The sequence below is a fragment of the Neomonachus schauinslandi genome, chromosome 4 (genome assembly GCF_002201575.2).
Source record: "Neomonachus schauinslandi chromosome 4, ASM220157v2, whole genome shotgun sequence".
NCBI lineage: Eukaryota > Metazoa > Chordata > Mammalia > Carnivora > Phocidae > Neomonachus > Neomonachus schauinslandi.
In genome coordinates, this window is record NC_058406.1 from 44,398,892 (window position 1) to 44,423,252 (window position 24,361).

General features: G+C 49.7%; 1 protein-coding gene across 1 annotated transcript in view; it reads right to left on the bottom strand.

Annotated features, from left to right (window-relative positions):
• Positions 1-535: 535 nt before the first annotated feature.
• PLPP3 (phospholipid phosphatase 3) overlaps positions 536-24,361 on the bottom strand; it is an 83,467-nt gene continuing 59,641 nt past the window's right edge. Inside the window, exons 5-6 of the mRNA XM_021684342.1 lie at positions 15,820-15,996; positions 536-2,458 (exon numbers count right to left, since the gene is read on the bottom strand). Coding sequence (XP_021540017.1) covers positions 2,333-2,458; positions 15,820-15,996 — 303 coding nt within the window. The 3' untranslated portion in view covers positions 536-2,332. The remainder of the gene's footprint in view (positions 2,459-15,819; positions 15,997-24,361) is intronic.

Sequence of the window (24,361 nt, forward strand, 5' to 3'; positions counted from 1 at the left end):
TTTCATCTTTGCATTGCTGCGTAGTCCTCATTTCTCAAAATAAGAACTGCCGATGAAGGGGAGATTTCCAGCTTCCCGGCTTCTCCCAGGCTGGGCCAACACAGGGACAGAAAGCAAGGGCCAACTGCCATCCTCCCTGGAACGCCCTCCACCCTCCTTCCTTTGATGTATAAAGGGCTCCCTTGGGAGCTCCCCAAGCACACCTTATCTGGAGTACTGCTCCTTATCTGCCTTTGGGGGACCCACAGCTCCTCCGTCCTCGACAAAACCCCTTTAGAATACAAAAGCTCTTTAGAACTGCCGGAGACAGAGCAGAGCCGGAGCCTCTCTGGGCAAACAGGCTTTCAGAGATGAAAGAGCCGCCCAGACAGCCATGGCGATCCATGGCCACCATATTTCCCACTGGAAGGATCGGTGGTGCCCTGAGGTAAGGCTGGCCCATTCAAAGACCTCAGATCGCCCAAAGTCCCCCTTCCTCCCACCACACACCTGACACAGCACATCCCTCGAACATTCTAGGATTACAACTCCTTCATTAGTTGTGTTATGAGCTTTTATTTAAAAAGCACATTTAATACAAGGATGGTTTCGCAGATACAAGTTTTCACTTTGTATTCTACAAAAGTCTTTGAATATTATTCTCTTTACAAAAAATGGGAACCTTACAAAAATACTGACACTTTAATGTTTTCATACAGTTTTCTCTAGTTGCAGTTATTTCTTTCATTGTAAAACAAGGTCTACCACGGAACTACAATATTTTAGTTGATATCAAAAAAAAAATTAACTCAATGCCTTTTTAAGCAGCTAATGTAAATAACACAGGTCGAGACACAGTTTATAATCATAGTGGATATAGCTAAAATTGTTTCAGAAATAATATCTTACATAGTTAACTTTTAATGTTTTATACATTATTTATATAATATTTATATATAAAAATCATAGCTTGCTAGGAGTTGAAATGAAAGGACGACTTCTGTAGTGAGGATGTGCATGTGGTTGATCCATGTGGTTACATTTAGCCCTTTGAAAGGTCTGCATCCGCCATCGGAAAGCCTTTCTTCCTTCCTCCTTTCCTCAAAGGTTCAGTAGAAAGGATCCCTGTCTACTGCCTAGAGTGGGGCCTTGCTTAGAAGGACACTTATGGAGAGAGGATGAGAAAAACTCTACGGAGATTTAACCCATGTGTTCTGCCCAGCAGAACCTACCAAGAACTGCCCTAGAGATCAACCCCAAGACAATAGTGCTTTACACAGCTTAGCAAGAGCAGCCCCCCAGAGACCCTCGTCAGCTCCGAGATCTGGAAGGGTAGCCTGTCAGGCATGAGACCGTCTGCTACTCTGGCTCATTCTGACTTCGAGTAGCCAAAAGGCTGGTGAGTTTTTCATTCTTGCCCCTTCGCTCCCACGTCTCTTGGGTGTAAGGCTGCTTTCCATCAGCTGGTGGCAGAGCACGCCTTTGCTCTGTCGGGACCCTCCCAGGAAACCCTGGTGGGCACACAGCAAGGGCTTCGAGGGAGCAGCAGTGAGCGAAGCTAACTGTTACCGAAAGTGTGCAGGTGCTGGGTGACTGGTGAACACAACCGCGGCATCCCGCAGCTGACGTCCCCCCCATCACCGCGTGATGCGGCCAGAGAAGACCAGTGAGGGCCAGCACCCTCGATCTCTTCTGAAATGGTGCTATTTGTGAAATTCACTCATCCACAAAGAGTCTCCTAATCACTAAAGTGAGGGGCTGTGGTTGCTGGCCTGTGGGCCGCGGGAGTGAGGGCTGAGGCCTCAAGACTAGGAGCTTGCACTCAGGATCGAATCACCTGGCTTAGAAAACTTGCTCCTTCCTTGTATTTAACTTCCTGAACCGAAGTCACAGTACAGAACAGAGTGGGGTGGACAGAGGGACACGAGAGAGGAGCCCCCCAATGGCTATTCTCTTGATTCAGGGCTATTTCTGCCGTTGCATGCTACGAAGTGAATCTGAGCTTTTCTCACAGGCCTGGGATTCCTCGGGTCACAAGGCTGACTGGCAGACTCTACGCAAATCATTTTAGTGTTTGTTCCAGAACAAGCCCGTGTTCACTAGAACATGAACACTTAAAACCAATTGCACATCCAGGATTTCGGCACTTGGTGTTAGTTTGCTGCTGTTTCCACATAGGTGAATGCTACCTATTTTGGAAGGCCACAAAGTAAGACTTTTTTTTTTTTTTCCTTTTTAAAATTGGTTGGGCAAAAAGTTTTTCCCTACATTCTACTGTCTGATGAGATTGGAGAGCAGCAAGAACTTGCTGTCAGCAGTCATTTTATAAAACAGCTCAGGAGGTGGGCGGCACCTACACCATGTTGTGGTGATTGTTCCTGTCAATAATGTCCACAGGTGAAAGAATTTCCTTCCGGAGAGCCGGGGGAGGCAGGGACAGTGTCGTCTTGGTCTTGAAGAGGTCGGACACAAAGAAAACCTAGAAGCACAAAATCAGACATCCAAATCAACAGCCGACATCTGGGGTCTGGGGATAGGCAAAGGGAAGGTCATAGGAGCATGGACTTTGGGAAAAGGGGACCCTGAACCATAGATCTTTGAACAGGGAAGGATCACATAAGGATCATGTATATATATATATATATATGTATATATATATATATTCCAACTTGTGTTATAGAGATAGGGAAACTAGAGCCCAGGGAAGGACGGTGACATGCCCCAGGTTGCACAGCCATGGTAGGAGTAGAGAACTCAGTTCTCTGGACTCTCAGTCCAGTGCTCCATATCCGAAACCCTACTTCCTTTATTTCTCAAGGCAAAAGAATAGCGATGAAAAATAAGTTCCTAAACAAGGAAGCAAGTCATAATTAGTCACACTCATTAATCCATTATACTTTCCCTTTCCTCATAAAGAAATCTAGGGTGTGACCACAAGAGATCAGCTGACATGAATTCCTATCAGCAGGACTGGAGAAGGAAGCAGTTGCGACCACGTTTTCCTGAAACCCAGAGAGCTCAACAATTTGATGGGGGTGAAGAAGCCGGGGTTTTGTGGCTGAGGGAGTCAGCAACTAACCCGGAGGAGAGGTCAATGAAAACTCCTATCGCTCCTTCCCAAAGTCCTTCCTCCTTGTGAGCATGAGACCTCACCCAATCTTAGAATCACTGAGGAACATTTACTGAACACCCGACCTGCAAGGCTACGGGGATGGCTCGCGCATATAGTTCCCGTCTCAATTAGCTGACGATGACAGATTCAAGAACTTGATGAGTTGGCGGAGTAAGAAAAATTTGTGCTTTGTATTAGATGGCAAAGTAAACATGCAGACATCCATTTGAGCCACTCAGCAACAGGAGTTTGTATTGAGTAAACCATAATAAGAGGCAGCTATCAGTCGTGTCTTTTAATAGGAAACACATGGCTGGAATGGAGACTAGAACACAATTCCAAATTTCCTCATGTCTAGCAGCTTTCTGGATTGAAAAGTCCTTCTCCCACAGTGGGTCATGCGCTCCCTAATAATGACGGTACTTTGACTTCATTCTGGACACAGTATAGGCTAGCAAGTGAAGTTCTTAATTTAGTAAGACTTCGCCAACACCAAGGCTTGGAGCAGCCAAGGCCCAGCTGTAGTAGGGACTTGGATCACCTGTTGAACCAATTTCCAAAATGTCCTTTCTGTAGAAATAGAGCAATCAACAAAAGGACCACAAAAATCACAGCAAGAAGCTGGCGATGCTGGTTACTCAGGAGCTGCAGTGACTAGAAGACAAACGGGAAACAGAGACTTACCAGCCACTACGGAACCGTGACACCTTTTGCATTTTGTTCCCGTGCCACAGATCATCTACTCAAACATTTGCAGTCCAAGCTCTACTGAATATGCCATTTTACAAAGGAAAAAAATTAGGCTTTCTGTCCCTTTCTTTTCCAAGGAGGTATAAACAGTGAAAGAACTGAGAGCCAAGGCAAGAAAAGATTTGTTCCCAACCCTGCTGGGGAGTGCCAGGCCGCCTGGCCGGGAATCCTTTATACACGCTGGAGAAGAGGCTTTCAAGTGCTCCCGGGATAAGGAAATACTAATGAACATGATTAAAGTTAAACGTGGAGACAATTAAACTTTTCAAGTCTTGCCTGACAGGTGCAGAACCAGTGTCCCCACCTCTACCCGGAAACCACCCTCCCCTTCCCCCTTAACTTTATATCGGACGAAGGCTTCGATCAAGCCCTCCATGGCTGGCTCTCAGCGGCACTTATTCCTGCCCAGCAGCTGCCCGCACCAAATAAGGGCTCTTACTGCTCTCGTTTCTCAGAGATCTTTCTCCCAGCTTCATCCCACCTGCCGAAGACAAATATAGCAGAGGACAGGCCCCCAGCCCCCAACAAACATCTTCCCTTCAAGATTCTGACACCACCTTAATCTATTGGCTTATTTCCCAGTTTAATTTTCTGAGCTCATATCTACTGCATATTAGGGTTTCCGTTTCCCAGCTGCAAGATAGGGATAATATCGAGGTTCAAGGCAATAATGTACTTGAGGAGACCTAAACCTGCGTCTGGAACATACTTCAATAAAAAACGTTCCTTTCTGTGATGCTCTGGGCCCCGAAGGAATGACCTAACGGGCCTTGAGCAAGCCACGCTCCTCATGTGTCCCAAACCTTGCTTGTCAGTTTTTCTTCCTAGATGGGAGGCCTCTTGGGGATGGAATCCGGGCCCTAATGATACTACATCACCCACAACACTTAGCATTGAGCCTTGCCCACACGAGGGGCTCAGTAAGTGTTTGTTGTTGAATTTCTAAACTCCTCTCTACTGGAAGCAAGCACTCTAGCCTTCGATCTTATCGGCACAGGCAAATCCCCCGGACTTGAGGGGAACCACGTGCTCGTACCCTGCATGTGCACGACTGGGCGGTGGGATGAAAAGTTGAGTGAGGTCCAGCAGAATCCCCCTTTAAGCTGCATTTCGCTTTCAGCATGAGCTTGAGCTTACACAAACACTTTTTTGGGATCATGAAACCCGATCCTGTCAGGACTCAACAGGGCTCAGTTTTTCTAACGCTTGAACAGCAGAACACAAAAAGGACTAGCAAAAGTGAAAACTTCGCTCGGAGCAGCTCCGTTTCCTGCAGAAGGTGATCTCCACCCAAAAAGAAAACCCAGAGGCCCAGGCGGGAAGGGTCTATACAAATGAGGTAGCTATCTGATGTCTAGAGGACTGCTCCCAGCCTGCAGCCCCGCGTCCACAGATCTCTGTGTACGAAAGCGCACAGTAGATAATAAACAACAGTGTCGGCAAGCCAGACATCTATACTCTATGCAGCAAGAACAGTTCTTGTTTGCACTGCCCGAAGCATTTGCCTTCAATTCCATTTCTCCGGTTCTTTGCATTTTATAAACTGCTTTTTCACAATGAACATCTGCTCTGTGCCAAGGCCTGAGATTATAAAGATTAAGTATATGTAAGAGTCCTTTGCCCTCCAAAGGAGCTCACAGGGCAATGAGGGAGAGATCCAGGCAAACAGACAGCTACAATACAGTGTTAAAGATCATGATAGAGGGAAGCCAGGGTGTTCAAGCAGCCCAGAGAACGTGGCATCTAACCCAGACTGAAGGGGACGGGAGGGGCTTTAGAAGGCTTCCCCCAAAGGAGGTCTATTAGATGAGCTCAATAAGGGTAAGTGGGAGTTAGCCAGGTGGTGAATGTCAGGAATGTTGTTCGAGGCAGAGGGGCGCAGGAGTGAGGGAGGACAGCACATTCAGGAGCTGCGGGAAGGAAGCTCAGTCTGACTTGGGCCAAGCAGTCCATAAGGCTGGAGAGGAGAGCGCCAGATCTTGAGAAGCCTCCCAGGACACGTTAAGGAATTTGGACCTTACCCTCATGGGCCTCAGGAACCACTGTCAAGGCTGTCACAGGGAAGCAGCCTGTTGAGAAGACCATATCTAAGAGGGAGAAGGAGTTGAAAAGGGAGCGGGGAACCCGAAGGCAAGGGCGCCAGGTAGGACCTGCAGCATCTAGGGGAGGGTGAGTCCACCGCATGGCTCTAGCACAAGGGAAGACAACACGGATTTCTGAACCACTGAGAACGGACTGCGGTCGACAGAGGTGCTGTGTATGTGTGTGGGTGGTTATGTGTGCAGGGGAGGCCATGCTTTCCTTTCCAGTTCTGCATTTAACTCTAGAAATCTGTGCACTTGTTCCCACCAAAACTCTTTTAAGGTTTGGGTAACCACACCAGCGGAAGAAAATTCTAGCTCTGCTTTCCTCTGCCTTCTACTATTTGGGGTCCCTCTAGCAGTACCGAGGACCCAAGCCCTCAGGACAGTGGAATCCTTCGACCGAGAGCAAGACTACGCGCAAACAAGGCAATTCTAGGCGAGAAATCCCGTTCACGGTTATGAGAAGATAAGAAGCATACAGATAGTCCCCTTGCAAACGGTGACTATCCTTACTGGACCACCGTGTACTGGCAATCAGCTTTGCCCCTAGAGCAACACAGACTGGTCTTCAAATCCAAGCTTTGCCATCTTTAGTAAAATACCTAAAAGAGGGACACAGTACCCACCTCCGAGCTTTCCTCTAAGGATGTGTTGTAACAAAAGGCACATGTGTGACAACGTGTCTGGGGCCCAGTAAGAGATTAAGAAATGGGATCCACTGTCACTGGCTCGTGTGTTCAGTGCCTACCTATACAAAGTCACTCCTCTTCTCCCGCCCCTTGTGGGGGAAGGCAAGAAACAAGAGAAGGAGCTAGAAAAAAAGAAAAGGACAGAGAAGGGGAAAGAAGAATGATTCAGAATTATAAGCCAACAGGTAGAAGTCAAGCCAGACAGGAAGACCATATGCAGGTGGGAGTTTTCCACAAGACAGATAGAATCTGATCTCGAAGTCCTGTAATTTCTGAGGCTATTTCGGGGAATGAGTCAGCACAATCAAAAAGGAAGACGCCTCTGATGCCCTGTCGCCGGCGCTATCTGGCTCGAGATACCAGCCCCCCGGAGCCCACACAGCCCAGCGCTGCTGGGGTGCTGCGTGGCTGGGGCTCACCAAGAACCAAGCCAGCCAGGAACAAGCATTCTGGTCTGTCGCCAGGTTTCCACTCCTGTTGCTGGTAATGGCCAACTCAGCGAATTCTGAGGGTCATGTTGTTAAGGGTAGATTATGATGACAAAATTGTTCTTTACATGTTTCTGGAGTCCTTGAGTGCGTCAACTTCTGAGAATGTGTAAGTGAACACCTTGAAAAGAGGAACTGCATCCTCATACATTGAGATTTTTATAAGCACGAACCCCCCCGGCCCTGAGCTTAGATGCCAGCACAGGGTGGATAAATATAAAAGGAGAAGAATGTTGGAATCCTACCACCAGAAGAAAACGGCAAGTTGTCCATTCTGGTATTTCTCAGAGTGTCATCCTCAGATCATCTATTTCAGAATCAGCTGGGGGCCTCTTGATAGAGCAGAGGCCTGGGCCCGCCTGAGACCTACTGGAAGCGTGGCCTGGAGTCTGCCTTCAACAGCCCTATAGGTGTCTGCCCTGCAGACTCAAGTGAGAAGAACCATCAGTGGCCACTGTGTACACATGAACAGATGGGCTCAAATCCTACATCTGCTACTTAATGGCTGAATGTCTTACACATCTTGTGATTGCTTTGAGAGCAGCTCCTTTATCTGTACCCTGGATTTCGTGATACCTTCCTCAAGCTGCCCGTATTTTCTCTTTGCTACCCACACAACTTTCAATGACCTTCCGTCTTAGCCCTAGGCATAGGCTTTCAGGCATAATGCTACACGATATTTCCACTTTAGACTATGACCTACTCAAGCCCATGAACTACTCAGAGCCCAGAAACTGTAGCCCTCAATAAATTCGAATCCACCCCACGTGAGGATAGAGACCATGTGCTGGGTTTTTGTTGTTGTTTTTTTTTTTTTAGGATTTTATTTTTAAGTAATCTCTATCCAACATGGGTCTTGAACCTAAAACCCCGAGATTTAAGAGTCACATGCTCCACCGACTGAACCAGCCAGGCGCCCCTGTGCTGCTGCTTTTGCAGATATCCCCATGCCTTGGCCCCTGGATTTCCTTTTGGCATCCTGCTCTATCATAATAAACAATCTCATAGATTAAAGGAATCATTTGCTTTGCAGGAGAAAGCCTTGGGACCTGGCTCAACCTCATGCCCTAAGTGTAAGTGCTGTCTAAAGAAAAGCCATCCTTGGCAGCCCTGTCTTTTGACTAAATGAGAGTGACCCAATTGCAATCATCACTTTTTGACCTCAAAAAGGGCCTCCAGTGGCTTTTGGTACTGGGAACTTGCCAGCGTCTCTGTTGAATGATTTCCTGGTCTATATGCGAGGGAACTTGACGGAGTGGAAAGAGTGTCACGCTTGGAGTCAGACAGAAGGATCTGGTCCCCAAACTGCTCCTGCTGTGTCACCCAGGCCAAGCCACACTCTCGTTGGGGCTTGAATTTATCCAAAGCGAAGAGGTTTGTGACTTCAGATGATCGGTCTGCCTTGTACTTGTGTGCAAACATTATTTAAAAATTCACCTTCACATAGTTATTGTCAGGCTTCCATGGAAGAATTTATGTGAAAACACTTTCTACCCATAAAGGGTCATTCATATGCTGCCTCAGTTACCATGGTTCACGCCCATCCCTGCTCCTGAGGGATGTGGAGGAAGTTAGTCCCACAAAAATAAGGAGGGCTCGGAGCAGCAGAGGAGAGGCAGTGGGCGCCGTTCTGGAGGAGGAGAGGGATCTGTGGCTGCCCAGGGGCCTTCCAGGAAGACACTTCTAGGTTATGATGAAGGAGGGTTTCCGGGAAGGGGTTGCACCGGGCGGACAGCTCTGCTAGTTGGGCACTCGATCCAGGAGGAGCCGGGGTTCACGAACACCATACAGAGACACATGACAGAGGCTGGAAAGAAGCAGGGGCCCTCACTTCCAGAAGTCCTACCTTTTGAAGTTTCCTAGGATCAGAAGACACACTGGATTCTCACTGTTCTCATCCATCCCTGTGTCTCTGCAACATTCCTTCTCCTTTGTAGCTCATAGAAAATGTCCCCTCGTCAAGGTTCCGTCTCCTCGAAGAATTCTCTCTAGCCTTCCAACACCCCCAGGAAGAACTAACTATCCCCCCTCTTGTGTGTCCCCGTTGTCCCCACTAGGTCAGTGTTTTTCAAACTGCATGTCACAAGTCATTAGTAAGTTACAAAATCCATTGACTGGGTGGTCACTACCAGCATTTTTAAAGGTTGAATAAAAAATATTAGAATGTATCACACACAGTAAGGGTAAGTCTTATCTGGTGAAATGTTTCAGTTATGTGTGGGTGCCTCTATTGGGTTGTGATGAAAAATGTTCTTATCATGGATCATGGTCAACTCTGGGGAAGCTCCTGCATGAAAGCTCTTTACGGACCAACTCTTTAGGACAAAATATAGTACTTCCCCTTGACACATTCCATCTCTGTTGCACGTGCCAAGCATGAGCATCTTTTATTCATTGAATCCTCAATCCAAAGTTCGTGGGAGGTATGATTATCCCCACATCACACAATGGGGAAAGGTGGCTGAGAGGAAGTGACATGCACAATATGCCTAATTAACAGATGGCTAGTGAGACTTCCCTTTTGGAGTCTCTGCCTCATCATTCATCCCATTCATCTCAGCAGTGCAAAGAGAAAGGAGATTTGAGAAGGACACTGCAGAGAGTGGAGGATACAGTCATCATCTGTTGGGGCCAAAGCTTGTCTCCACTTTAGCTTCCTTCTCTCACCCATATCCACGGTCCTGGCACCCCTACCCACCTGAGAGTGGGCGCCCTGAGGAAGCAAGGTCTCAGCCCCAGGGCCTACTGGGCAAAGAGCTAGACTCTTGCTGGGCCAGAAGAGACCTGCAAGGTCATTTCATCCATTTCCCTTTGCCCAGGCTGCAGTGGGATAAATCCAATGAGAATAGATGGGAATCTTCCATTAGAGAAGGAGATCTCACAGATTCTTGGCATAGACCAAGCATGTTTGGAGTTCACGGTCTTAGTCCTGTGAGAGAGAATTAAGAGGGCCGGGATCTGGTCCCAACTCTGCACTGTGTGTCCTCGGGCATGTCACACCCTCTCTGTACCCATTTCCTCTCGAGGGGTGTCACCACGGAGCTCTTCTTCACACTCTTGTTCTGCTTGTCTCTTCTCCCAAGGTCACCTCACTGGGGCAGAGACAAAGAACACCCTCGCCCTCGCCTACATCCTGGAGGAAGACAGCAGCACACAGAAGAGCAACTGCTAGCGGGGCTACACCCCCAGGGAAGAGGAAAACCAGGAAAGTCTCTGCTGTGTGTTTATGACATTCGAGCGCAGCTGCTTCCTCTGCCGACCCGACGGCGATGGTGCCCTGGCCCTGCCCTGCCCCGTAATTTGCCATCTGCCAGGGGGTCAGGGAGGAGGTGACCAGATAGGCAAGTTGTCACCAGACAGGAAATGAACTGATGTTTGTTGCCTCATCTGAGTCCCTGGGTTACTCCAGGCGTGGGTCTGGTAAGCTCAGCTGTAGAGCTCCTGTGTTGGTAGGGATGTAGGGATGACTGTGTGTGTGTGTGGGGGGGGGGGGGGGGGGGGGGGGGACCGTTAAGGGTCAGTATGTGCCTGTTTTTGCATTGGCTCGTCTGCCTGTGTGTGTCTGTGGTTCTCAGTGCTGGGGAGAGAGAGAGAGAGGATGGCCGTCTACGAGTCTGGGTGCTACTGGGTCTGTCCATGTGCCTCTGGGTCTCCCTACCTCCATCCACATGTATGAAGAAGTACATCAGTGTGCAGGCCTATCCGACCCTACGTGCCCACGTTTCTGTTCAGTCCCTGACGCCACAGAGGCTTTCTGTTTGTGACAAGCGCCATCATCTTTCCTCTCTGGAAAGGGTTCAACGAGAGAGCAGTTGGCAGGGAGGAAACTGAATCGGTTCCTGCTTGGCACATGGTTTTTGTCTAGACACATTTGCTTGCCGGGACAGGACTTACTCTGCACAGACCTAGGTGAAAGTGCTAAGCTGTCGTGGCCTGTTGCCCAAGGCTCTGCAGTGACTCAGCCAACATTCTAGGGTGATGCACTGCACCCACCGGGGACTTAGAGACAAGTCCCCATCCCCGTGTAGAGGCCCCCTTCACGGGCACTGCAGGGAGACGGTTCCATCTGAGAAGGGAGGTCGAGCTTAGTCACTACAAAGTCAGCTACACCTTTGAACTTCTGTGGGAGAAGGTCACAGAGCTACGGGGCCTGCAACATCCATTTGCCGGATGAAGAAACTAGGCTCGGAGGGGAAGTGTCTGGCCTGAGGTCACAAGCTCATTCATCACTCGTTCTTTAACCAAGGCTCAGCAAGCGCCTATTGTGCCGGCCGCTGCACTAAGCGTGAGAACGAATCACCAGAAGGTGAAGCCATGGGTTCTGCTATTAAGACGCTGGCCGTCTAGCTGGGGAGATGGACATTTGGGCAGTCAACCACAATAAAACCAGGCTGAAGGCCACAGCAGGAAGACCATGCAAAGGGCTATGGGAGCAGGAGGAGAAAGTCAGACAATTCTGTCTTCAGGGAAGAGGGAGGGGAAGGTGTGGCAGGTGAACAATGGTCCCCCGAAGATGTCTGTGTCCTAATCCCCAGGACCTGCTAATATGTCACCTTCCATGGCCAAACAGACTTTGCAGATGTGATGAAGTTAAAGACCTCAAGATGGGCAGATTCTCCTGGATTCACCAGGCAGACCCAGTGAGTCACCAGAGCCCTAAGAGGGAGGCAGAGAGTCGGAATCTCAGAAGATGTGGTGATGGAAGCAGAGGCCAGAGAAAATGAAAGAAAGATCTGAAAAGGGAGGAAGGTGCCATTGGCTAAAGAATGCAGGCAGCCTCCAGGAGCTGGGAAAGTCAAGGAAACAAATTCTCCCTCGAGCCAACAGAAGGAACACAGCCTGCCAACACCTTAATCTTAGCCCCGTGAGACCTATTTTGTAATTCCAAACTCAAGAACTGCAAGAAAGTAAATCTGTGTTGTTTTAAGCCACTAGGCTGGAGGTAATTTGTTTCAGCAACAACATGGGAAACACGGAAAGTTCCACCAGGATGGGGTGGAACCGAAGCCATGCTCCATCAAACGGGGACCGCCATCTAAAACAGGAGCTCAGGGTGTGGGAAATGTTGAGAAGTCTGGAGTGCTTGGAGGTGAGGTGTGTCAAGTGGAGGAGACCAGGCCCTTGGGTCTCACAAAACTGGCTCTGTCGACCACCTGCGGGCAACCCTGGCTTCTCTACCTTCTCTCTGTGGTATTCGATCCTTCACGTCCCTTCCTCTTTAGAGAGGATGATCACGGGTACGGGGTAGAACGGCATTTTCAGGGGACTGCGGATGATCTGTGAAAAGCGCTTATCATCACGGCCGGCACACGGAGCTCTCCATGCATGTTTGCAAATGGTACTTCTCTGTTAAGGTGATGGGGAGTCCAGTGAAGGCCGCTCAGGTGATCAGGCAGAGGGGGAAATGGATTCTGGGGTTCTTGGCACCCGAGCCGTGGCCTTGTACCATCCTTGCTGCCTCATCCAGCTGCTCCTCACCAACCCCAGGAGACGCCCCTGTGCTCTGTGTTTCAAGATCCACATTCAGAGAGGAGTGCTTGGCTTTTCCTGGGATACGCTGCGACAGCCAGCCCTGGTTCTCGAGGGGGAGTTTCTGCCACAAGACACAAATAGAGGAGAGGCCGCGGGCTCTGGCCTAGGCCACGAACGCCACCACTGCACAGCTCCAGGAGAGCACTGAGGCACTGTGCCACCTGTGTGGCCGCGGCCCGCCACCCGGCCCCTGCCCCGGCGACCACAGGGTGCTCACATGGCCTCTGGGTTGCCCAGAGCCATCTCCAGCTCAGGCCGGGGTTGAGCTTTGCTGGTCTTCCTCACACTCAAAGCCAGGATGACACAGCTCTTGTGATGAGCAATCGCCCACTGCCTTCTCTCCTCCACGCCAAGCACTCTTGAGCTCTTGGGCTGACTAGCCACAGCGTCTTGCCCTGGCCTCTCTGATGGCGTCCGTGAAGTGCATCGCTCCGTGTTGTGATGCCAAGCCTGTCAGGACCACGAGCTCCTGAGTACCAGGCCGGGTGTTAGGCATTTGGAGAAAAATAGTAAATAAGACCAAACCCCTGCCGTCGTGTGTCCACAGCTAAGTAGGCCAAAAACAGGGAAAGATATTTATCATCCCTTTCCAAACCGTCTTTACATTGTCAAACAGGCTTTTAAACTCGAAGCAATGGGGGCGCCTAGGTGGCTCAGTCGGTTAAGTTTCTGACTTCGGCTCAGGTCATGATCCCAGGATCCTGGTTCACATCAGCCCCACACTGGGCTCCCTGCTCAGAGGGGAATCTGCTTCTCCCTCACCCTCTACCGCTCCCCCACTTGTGCTCTCTCTCTCTCTGTGTCAAATAAATATATAAAATCTTAAAACAAACAAACAAAAACCCCCCAAAACTCAAAGCAATGATCAGATCAGCCCAAAGGGTAGGGAAGGGCCCTGTGACACCCTTAAATGATGCTCCTTAGGCAGCTGTCTATGCTGTTCTGCCTCAGGTTAACCCTGGCTGGCCTTCAGCTCCAGCGACCACCCTTCCTTGCCCAGTGCACAGGGCAAAGCTCTGGAGTCAGGGGGCATGTGGGGACAGCCATCGACCAGTTCTGACCTTGGATGCCTTGGTTCATCTCTCTGGAGTCTCAGTTACCTCATCTATAAAATGGCTCCATGTGTCTAAAAGGAGCCAACGGGTAAACGATCTAGAATGGTGCCAGCACTGAGTCGGGGCTTTACAAATGCTAGTACCAAATTCCCATCCCAAACTACAGTCAGCCAGAGCCAAACAGGATAGAAGTCAGACCCCTCACTTCCCTCCTTGAAAACAAACCGGGTCCTCCCGGACACCGTCTCGCTGCACATGGCGAGTGCTCTAGGATATGCAAGAGGACGGCTACGAAGGACTCCCTGCACCTCTTAAAGTTGGGGGTGCAGGAGACTAGCGAAGGCAGCATAGCATGGAGAAGGAAACACAGCAGCGGGCCAGGGGGCCGTCGGCCTGCCGAGAGCACAGCTCAGAAGGGCCCAGTCCGCAAAGGGTGACCTCTGCCTGCAAACACCGGACCCCTGCTGTCACCACGCGTTAAAGGGCCAGTGACAGCTGCCCCCATGAATGGTCTGCTCCCACAATTTCGCTCCCCTCTGGCCTTGACTGGAACAAAAAGAAGAAGAAGAAGAAAGAAAGAAAGAAAGAAATGAATAAAGCCATCGAAACAGGCAGTGCCTTGGCAAGCAGCTCAGACGCAATTTTCTCCATGGCGCCCGCTCTGATGGCCCCGGCCCCCCGCCCCCTCCCTTGCCTCCACAGCCCGCACCCGGCCCCGGCCTGTGGCCGACGTGCGCTGTGTTCCAAGTGTTGTGCTGGCCAGCCGTGCGAGCAACCAGACTGGGATGTCCTCGGGAGCAAGGGCCCTGCCTTACTCATCCCTCTGCCTTCAAGAGAATGTCCCTTGCAGTGTTCTCAAGGAAGGCAGCCACCCACTGATTCTCGATTTTTGTTGATTAAAACACACATTTACTTACTCTGAGCTAGATTCCCTGAGAGGCGCTGGTGAGACAGGGAGAGCAACACGTATGTCACCTATGGTCCCTGTCCCTGGGGAACTTTACAGTCAGTCTCAAGGGAGACACACATCTGCAACGTCAGCACAGGGTGACAAATGCCATTAGAAAGAGTGCAAGAGGCTATCGTCGGGAGACACGGGGCCGCAGTTAGGCTTAGAAGGGAGGAAAGGCCGAGGGCGCGTCTAGATCTCTGGATTGTGCACGAGTCCTACAGTCGGTGGGACGAGGATTATACAAACAACACAACCCGTGTGTGTGGTGCCTAAACATCCAGCCGTTACTGTGCTCTGGGATTCCCACGGGCCTGGCGTGAGCGCCCTTGAGTGGGGCCCGGGAAGGCACAGGATCAGAGCAGGTGCTCCTCACGGTTGCTGAATAAGCCCCTCAGAACCTTTCACAGGCAAGTAAAACAGAGATTCTTTAGGAGATGGAGGCTCAGGGAGGTGAGATGCCTTACGCCGCACTCACTGAGAGTCAGGGATGAAGTGTGAGAAAAGGGTAACCCGGTCACCTGGGGCAAATGAGAACCTGGCATCCCAAGGCCATTCTCTAGGCCCTTCTCTTGATGGACAAGGCCCTTCGGGCTAGCCAGGAGACGGCTTAGCCTTGACCTAACCCCCTCTTTTCTAGCCAACATCAGGTTTAGAGTCTGACCAAGTCACCCTAAAGGTCACAATGGGAAGGGTAGAAGTTTCCCAAGAAGCTGAGTTCTAGTGAATTTAAGTGTCCGCCAAAGCAGCATGTGAGCACCAGATGAGTCAGGGACCCAGACTCCGCTAATCACTTGACATGTGACCTGGGGCAAGTTTCTTCCCCTCTCAAACCCTAAATGTCCTCATCAGTAAAGTGAGCAAGGTGGACATCTAAGATCTCTTCCAGCTGCAATGTTTTATGAGCCGTGATTAGACAGAAGACAACTTTTCTGCTGAAGGAAACAGAAATAGACAGAAGACGACTTTTCTGCTGAAGGAAAACTCACAGGCTGGAAGGAAACAGAAAGTACTGTCCTTTTACTGAAGGGGTCCTAGGGTGGGGTGACTTTTGGTACACCGGGCAGAGAAAAAGATCGAGAGCTCGCTAGCTTTGGTTGCTGAGCTGGAAACATGCAACAAGCAAGCCATCTGGGGTGTCCGGGGCTTTGCTTATGGACTGAGAACAAGCTGTTACTCACTATGCAGCAGGCCACCAGGGCTCCTTGAGCAAATCCTGCCAGCACATCGCTGGGATGGTGCTTGTGGTCGGACACACGCGACAGTCCCGTGTAGAAGGCCATCATGATCAGGGTAAACTGCAGGAGGGGCCGGAGCAGGCGGGCCCCTCGCCAAGTGAAGCGGGCCTGCAGGTACAGCTGGAGAGAGGAGAGAAAAGGAACAGAAACTAAGTGCATTAGAACACCAGGTCCACCCACACTCCATTTCCACTAAATGGAACCATCTGGACCGTCGGTGGCATGGTGCACAAAGAGCATTCAACCTGGATATGACCTCAACTCAGTTACTTACACCTGGAGCCTTAGTCCCCATACTAAACATAAATAAATAAATAAATAAGAAAAATGAGAAGAGCTGAGGAATGCCTTAGAGCCCACTGCCTGGCACATTCTAGACACTTCATAAACGTGCGTTCCCTTTTATCTTCTTCATGATTGAAACAAACGAAAGCGTAGTAACCAGGGGAGTAAAGGTTTCTTTTCTGCAATCCATGACAACTCATGCGCTGCATTTGTGTGCTTCCCTGGAGATCAGGGCAGCACCATCCCTACACTACGTGCTGCTTAGGACCTTCTTAGAAATAAAATGCAGGATCGATAGGAGAGATTCTCGTGATAGTCACAAGGGGATGTTTCTGCTTCAACAGAAAGCACCTCTACCAAACAACAAGTTTCTAAGTCACCACTCCCAACTATGGATTTTTGTGTTCAAATATAAGGAAACACATAAACCAACCAGACAATGCCGGAGAGCTTTCACACACAGGCTGACAGACACTGGGCTGGGTGGAGCAGAAGAGTAACCTGAAGAAAAATGGAAGAAAAAAAAAAACCACCTCTGGCCGAAGCAAAGAAGTTGAAATGACGTCAACTGAGCATTGTCCCTCAGAGTTATCTTGCTGCAGTTTCCGTTCTAACCTCTGGGCACAACCTACTTCCCAGGTTCCTGTGGGAACTTGGGAAAGGAGGGGGAAAAGGCAACTGGACAAGGGGAACTTCCGATGACCAATCAAAGGCAGGCACTGGGGGTGACCAGGAGAAAGGGGAAGAGAGCGGAGGGGAGGAGCTGATGGCTCAAAGATAGACCTGGGACAGAGGCAGAGGCAGGCCTCAGCCCTTCCTGAGACAAAGGGACACCTTCCTCTGGCGGACAGGAAGGAGCAAGCCAGTGACTGGTCCTGAGGCAAAAGACAAGTGGAAGTTTCTGGAGCCACCCTTCCTCGTGGGGGAAGACAGCCCAGCACTGACTCCTCAAACTACCTGGAAGACGATTTCGAAACCCAGGCCTACACAACAGCAGACAACTTTATAATCATTATGAAAGTCTATGAATGCATTCTTGGGCAATCTAAGAATAACAAATGAAAAATAATAATAAAGAATGCACTGATGTTGGCTGCTAAACAGCGATAAAGGTCAGCAGTTTCTCCTATGTAAAACAACCAGTTAAAAATCTACAAGAAGAGGTAAAATCCTCACAGCAGCCAACGTGATTCTATAAACAGTAATTAGCTTACCAAGAACTACATAGGACCCTGTATGAAGTAAGGGACATAAAGGACAAGTTGAATAGACAGCTAGAATTTTTGTTTATAAACACTCAACTTAAAAGCTCTTAAAGTTGATACGTAAATCCCATCAGATTCCTAGGGACATCCTAAAAAGATCTGGAGGAAAAGACTTGAAAGAAATTATGCTAAAAATAATCTAAAAGGCCAAAACTGTACAACTAGCCAGAAAACCAACCAACAAACAAATAAGCCAGGCACTCCAACAGATGCTAAGGACACAGAAATGGGAAGCTGTAATTCCTGCCCTACAGAGCGTTCGTTCATTGGGGGAATCCATGAAAACAAGCAAGGGCACTTACTGGTTTCCTAGGAATTACGAAGAAAATTGGGGAACCAAGGTCAGTTACAGGGGAACGGGCACTTGACTTGAGTCCTAAAGATGAATCTGCATCTGCTAGGAGTTGAGGGGACAGCGGTGAAGGGTGTGTATTCCAGGCAGAGCAATGGCCTAGAAAGAAGCCAGAGTTCTGGAGAACCTCACAGCTTTCAGTACAGCTCTTCAGGGTGCGAGTGGGGGTACTGATAACCACAGGGCTACAGAGGCAAAGGGGGGCTCAGGAAGGGTGTGAATATCAAACTAAGGAACCTGGTTTTTACTTAGTAGGTCAGTCTTTCTCAAACCATACTCCGTGGAGTACTAATGGTCTTTTAACCAAAGATGGTAAATGCTCTATAGGAAATCCTTAATTTTACTACTGACAATACTTACCGACGTTTACAGAGTATCTATCTATTGAATCACAATTGGGAAATGTTACTGTAAGCAAATGCTGAAAAATTAAATGATTTTAAGCAAGGCCCTCAGTACTATAAAAAATAACCTGGAGGTCAAAGGCTACCCCTCGTTTGCGCAGAAATGAGCCAGCAGTGGATTCTGCAATCGTGAATCAAAAGATCCTTTCCTTCCATGAGTGGGGATGGGATGACGCTGGCGTAGCTCCCACTTAACACAAGTCTCGGGGCAAAAGCAACAGTCTGTTTGCATTGTGCCTCCAGTGATCTGGCCTTCCTCCAGCATTTTGGCAGTAGACAAGGGCCGGGTCAGGGACAGAAAGAACATCAGGGGCTCATCAGAAAAATCTCACCGAGCCTTAGGTTTTCTCACAAATAAAATAATCTGCAGATCCTCAGAAAAGGCTTGTTTAAAATCCTCCAACTCGGGGCGCCTGGGTGGCTCAGTCGTTAAGCGTCTGCCTTCGGCTCAGGTCATGATCCCAGGGTCCTGGGATCGAGCCCCGCATCGGGCTCCCTGCTCGGCGGGAAGCCTGCTTCTCCCTCTCCCACTCCCCCTGCTTGTGTTCCCTCTCTAGCTGTCTCTCTCTCTCTCTGTCAAATAAATAAAATAAAATCTTTAAAAAAAAAAAAAAATCCTCCAACTCCTCCCTGCCCCTCCGCGCAGAGTTTAGGTCATGGGCCTTGGAAATCAGGGTGGGGCAGAGGAAGGGTGGGTTTCCCAACCGGACATGGCACACATCTCCCCTTCCACTGACTCAGATACTAAAGGCTGGAGCTTAAGTAAAGAAAAAATAAATAAATAAATATAGGAGAGGAACTTGAGGAGAGAGGAAGAGACCAGTAACCAGGAGAGCTTCAGGAAGGGAGTGCTTATGAATGAGAACAGAGCAGGGGCCACGGGCAAAGAATGCCCTGCAGAAGCAGTCAGATGTGGAATGGCCAGCAGCACGCTGCAGCTTGCTCCTCGCTATCCATCCGTAACCAACACATTGATCCAGGTCAAGGTCTCAGGACTGACCTCGACGTCTGCAGCTGGGGCTTCAGGGGTTAGCAGAGAAGCAAGAGTAGCGTGAATTTGAGGGGTGAAGCAGCCCTGACTCTATCACTTCCTAAGTGGGTGGTCCCTCAACTTCTCATCTGGGAAACAGGTACAAGAGTATCTCTTTCTCCCGGTTGCCAGGATCAAATGAGACACACAGGACCGGGCACTCAAGGTGCTCTTCAGAAATCTGTATCACCCTTTGCCTTGGTGAATGAGATTTCCTCATTGACTGTGGTTGATTTCACCAAAACAAGATGATTACTAAAGCAAAAGATTGCACAATGACCTTCCACATCGTGCCTACTTCTCATCTGAGAAGCTGGTCGCAATAGGCTTTGAGGTTGACCAAAGGATCTGGTAAGTCCTTCCGTGCCCCACCAATCCTACTGCTAAATGGATTGGCTTTTGCTGGTTCATAGCCCAGTTCTTGTGAGGCTCTCCGTACCAGAGGCTTGGGCCTCACCATGACCAGAGAGAACTTTCTGGAGCACCCTGCTCCCTTGGAAACCTGCACCTGGGGACAGGACAAGGGGCAGGAGACTGCATTCATTCCCACTGCACAGGAGGAAGTCACACTCTGGACCACAACGATACTGTGGTCCTTGTCCTGGACCAAATAGTAAGGAGACTTGCACGGAATCGGAATTTCTGCAGGGCCTCAGGAAAAGTCCTAGGCATCCTGCAAAAGAGTGGTTAGGAAAGAGCTAAGCAGAGCTGGACAAAACCAGAAAGGCTGAATCGCCTTGACCTCTCACAGAGGTCAACAGCCCTGAGGTCCTGATTTACCTGTCTTTACTTCCCCATCTGCCTGAAGGTCTCTGGGCTGGCAGAATCCACTTCTAAGCGTCAGTGTGACATTGCAGAAAAGGGTCTGATTTGCAATCAGAGCAAAACCAAATTTGAATCTTTGCTCTGCTCTATGCCATCTGTAGGATGTCACTCTGCTTCTCTGAAGTTCTGCTTTCTCTTATGTAATGAGATTCGTTCATTTAAAAAGTAAACACAGGGGCGCCTGAGTGGCTCAGTCGTTGGGCGTCTGCCTTCGGCTCAGGTCATGATCCCAGGGTCCTGGGATCCAGCCCCACTTCGAGCTCCCTGCTCCGCAGGAAGCCTGCTTCTCCCTCTCCCACTCCCTCTGCTTGTGTTCCCTCTCTCGCTGTGTCTCCCTGTCAAATAAATAAATAAAATCTTAAAAAAATAATAATAATAAAAAATAAACACCTGTCGCGAGCATCTATTCTGCTCAAAATTGTGAAAGACACACTTATAAAGTTAACTCCCTCCCTGAAAAAAAAAAGAATATCAAAATTAAAAATGAAATCTCGTTCTTATACTAAGATGTTTCTTCCAATTGCTAAAATAAAACGGCTGACTATAGACAGGAATGAAAGTTGCGTGTCCCCCCGCGAGCCCCGATCCCCAAAAGGATGTATGTGAAAGTCCCCAGCACACCGAATGCACTCCATAAATGGAGTTCTCTCCTCCTTCCCGGTCCTAGCTTCAAAACTGGGGTCCTGTGGAATCCCAACAAAACCTCTTTGGAGAGGTCTGGCTGAACTCAGGCCGGCTCCTCTGGTCTGAACCGGCAGAGTCAGATGTGGAGTGAGTCACACCGGGTTCTTGCTAAGTCATTTGTGTTTCATTACATGATTTGCATACTGGCGAAACAGGTCCCTACTGTCCTCTTACTGCATTTCCATTGCTCTTGGGACTGCTCTGCTCAGAGTGAAAAGGAGGCTTTTGTCCTTCCTTATGTCCCTGCCTGCTCTCTCCCTGGAAGTCTGTCCAGATCACTGACACCCACAGGGAGAAACTTTCTCCCTTTTCTCATCTCCGCCATGGCTCACGCTTGGCTCTGGTTCATGTGCCTGGTGATTCGTCTACGTGGGGCAGAACTGTGATTTCTCTCTAGGAAGTTATTCAACTGCTTTCAGGACAAAAGAAGAATTTTTAGCAGACTTTTCTCCTCCTTCAGGAGGGAATCGGCTCTTGTTTTCTGTCATGATCAGGGGGAGAAAAAGAAACTCCCCCTCAACAAACCAGTTTGTTGAGCACTGTTCCAGACACTGTTCTAGGCGCTTTACATGACCTTACCTGCAATTACCACAACCATCCTGTTGGGTAGACACCACTGTGCCCATTTTAGAGATGAAAAGATCAAGGCCAAAAGGCCATGTCACTTGCTCAAGGTAAGAGAGAGCCATGTTTTACACTGAGTAAGATGTGTCTTTTTCTAAGTCCGAGCTCTAATCACAGAACCTGGCTTCCTTTAGAGGGAATTAGTGCTCTGCACACGAAGTTTTGGTCTTACTGGTATTCTGTCTGAGGAGAAAAGCAATGTGCGGGGACTACGGGGCTGTCGTGGACTAAAGGACAGCCTATAGGGGATGTCTGGATGCACGTGCTCCTGGAATTCATCTGCCACATACTTTTATAAGGCCCACGTCTAAAGTGCAAGTGTGTAGCTTTTCTAAGAGTGAGAGCATTAGAATCTCTGCCCTGATTATAAGCTAAGGAGAACCTGTGAACTGTGCAGTCAGTACCCCTCAGAGTGGAGTTAGCAGCCCTCCCCACGGGGCCCTGTGCCTTAGTCCACCTGAGTCGGAGACCTCATCCACCTGTTCTGAGACTCTTTACTTTTCAGGCTTTCCACAACAAATAGGAGGTTGTTTGGTGTCCCCAGGTGCTCACACAAGGGCTGGCTCAGAAACTGCCGGATGGACAGACAGATGGGTGGATGGACGATGGATGGATATAGGTGAGGGGAAAGACAAGGGAAAACATCTACATCTGATATGGTGGTTTATTCCCCATAGAAACCACAATCTTGTCCCTGCAGGGGGTTTCACCAGACACTCCCAGGATCTGTGGGCATGTCTCGTGGGCATACCAACCCCACCGCTCCAGGATTCTAAACATGCTGAACAAAACCTCAATGACTAACAACCACAGGCCAGGGAACATGGCTGTCAGAGGACAGCCACATCCCTGTTTCCTTGGTATCCGACAAACCCTTTGACACATAAACAGTTCCCACGGGCACCCCAGTAAAGAGTCAATACGTCAACAGTACGGCAAAGAGGCGGCAAAGGCCTTCCCTACACCACCCAGGTCCTTTCCCATCGATCAATTCAGGGATGAGGGGATGAACACAATTCTGACTAGAATGGGAAGGAGCATGGCTTGGGGATGTAGAAGGCCTGCGACTGAGTCATTCATTCATTCATTCACTCATCAAATATTCACTGCATACTTAACTGTCAGACCCTGTTTGGGGCGGTGGGATACAGTGGTGAATCAAGAGACAAAAGCATCCCCCTCATGAAGCTTACAATTTATCTGGTAGAGAAATGAATGTAGACATCAGACAGTGAGAAACTGGGTGGGGGGCAGGAATAAGGCTGCAAAGGGAGTTAGGGAGTATCGCAGGAGGGGCCGGGGAAGGCTTCTCTGACAAAGCACCCTGAAGAAGGCAAGGGGGCAAGGTGCTCGTTCAGGTAGGGAGGCATGGTGGCAAAGGAAAGGCCTGGCCACCAACCTGCTGTTGCCTGATCTGAGCTGCAGGAGGAGGGGCTGGGGCGGCTGGTCCTGAAAGCCCTCTCAGCTCTCACTGCACCCTCCATCCCTTGCTTCCTACCGGCCACCACAGCTGGACTAAACTGAAAACCTGCAGCTTGCAAATCACCGCCCTCCTTTTCACCTGCACACAGGCAGTTCTTCCGATCTGCCCATCTTCACCCTACTGGCAGCCTTCCCCAGCTTCCGCCACCCTCCACTCCAGGCTGGCTTAGGTGTCACGACTCTTAAGTTTCCATAAGGACCTACACCTGCGCCGCCCCCCCCCCCGCCCCCGGCACAGTGTACCAAACTGCTGTCATCGTCTACTTGCTCCCCTAGACTGAGCACCCCAAGGCCTGTGCCCATGACTTCCCAATGTCTACATCCCCACCCCTGGCATGCTGCTTGGTCTATCACAGGCTCCCATTAAATACGTGCTGATATTCCGAGTTTTGAACCCACGTTGAGCTCCTTGAGGGCCAGGCCCAGGTCTGATTCACATTAGTAGCCCTGCGAGGTAGCAGAGCGCCTGGCACAACAGACACCAGGTAGGCCCACAGATCGGGGCCTGCTCGGGTGTTGACATTTTACCCAGAAAGACAGTCATCCTCCATCCCTGACCGTGGAGGGCCAAGGCCGGTCCAGATGTGGTTCTCTGGGGCTTAGGCCAGGACTCAGGGTTAGAAAAGCATCATGCATGCTTTATCTGCTGTGGGTTTTTCTTATTAGAATCTGTATTAATCGCTAACATGCCTTAGCCTCATCTGTAAGCTTCTATGCCCGGAGAGAATTTGGTGTTTGGGGCATGGTTTTTCCAAGCTAACCATTTTACAAATCAAAACCTAACGTGGAGTGTCCTTCAGAGACACGGGAGGCCTCAGATGGCAGATGTTGCCGACAGGCCTGGAGTAGAGGGGGCTGGTGCTTCCTGCCCCCCCACCCTGGAACGCCAACATATTGAGGGCATAAGTTTGTCGCTGACGGCTTCCCATCTTTTTTTGTACCGCTTGGGGTAGTTCAAACTTCTTTCAAATAGAACCGCAGAGATTGAGACATAAGTAGGTACAATCTAACTCCACTCTTTCATTTGAGAGATGAAGAAAGTGGGGTCTAGAGATGAAAAGTAGCAATGATCCTGCAAAAGAGACATGACTGTCTCCACTTTACAGAGGAGTACACTGAGGCGGGAAAGCTAAGTAAGCAACCCCAGGTTCCAGAGCTAGTCATGAGGTGGCGGAATCATCCAGGTCTGCCAGACCCTGGGGACAAATGCCATCAATGCTACACCCAACTGGTTCAAAGGTGATTTTCCTCAAGGCCCCCAGGGAAGCTGCACTGGGGGAGGCCAGGGTCTCCTCTGCCCACCTCCACTTCCGGAAGCTCCACAGAGAAGCACTGGGGGATGGGCCGGGGGCTGCTCTGAGTGCAGCATTTCCCACAGACCCTGACAGGCAGCAATGGTGCTCTAAAAAAGCTTTGCACATTGGACATCCAGAGGGTTGAGATCTCTGCGTAGCATCAGTAGAAGCAAGCCTGCCGAAGAGCACTGTCCTCCTTGGAATTTAGCCTCAGGGGTTGTTTCAGGGCAAGATAACCT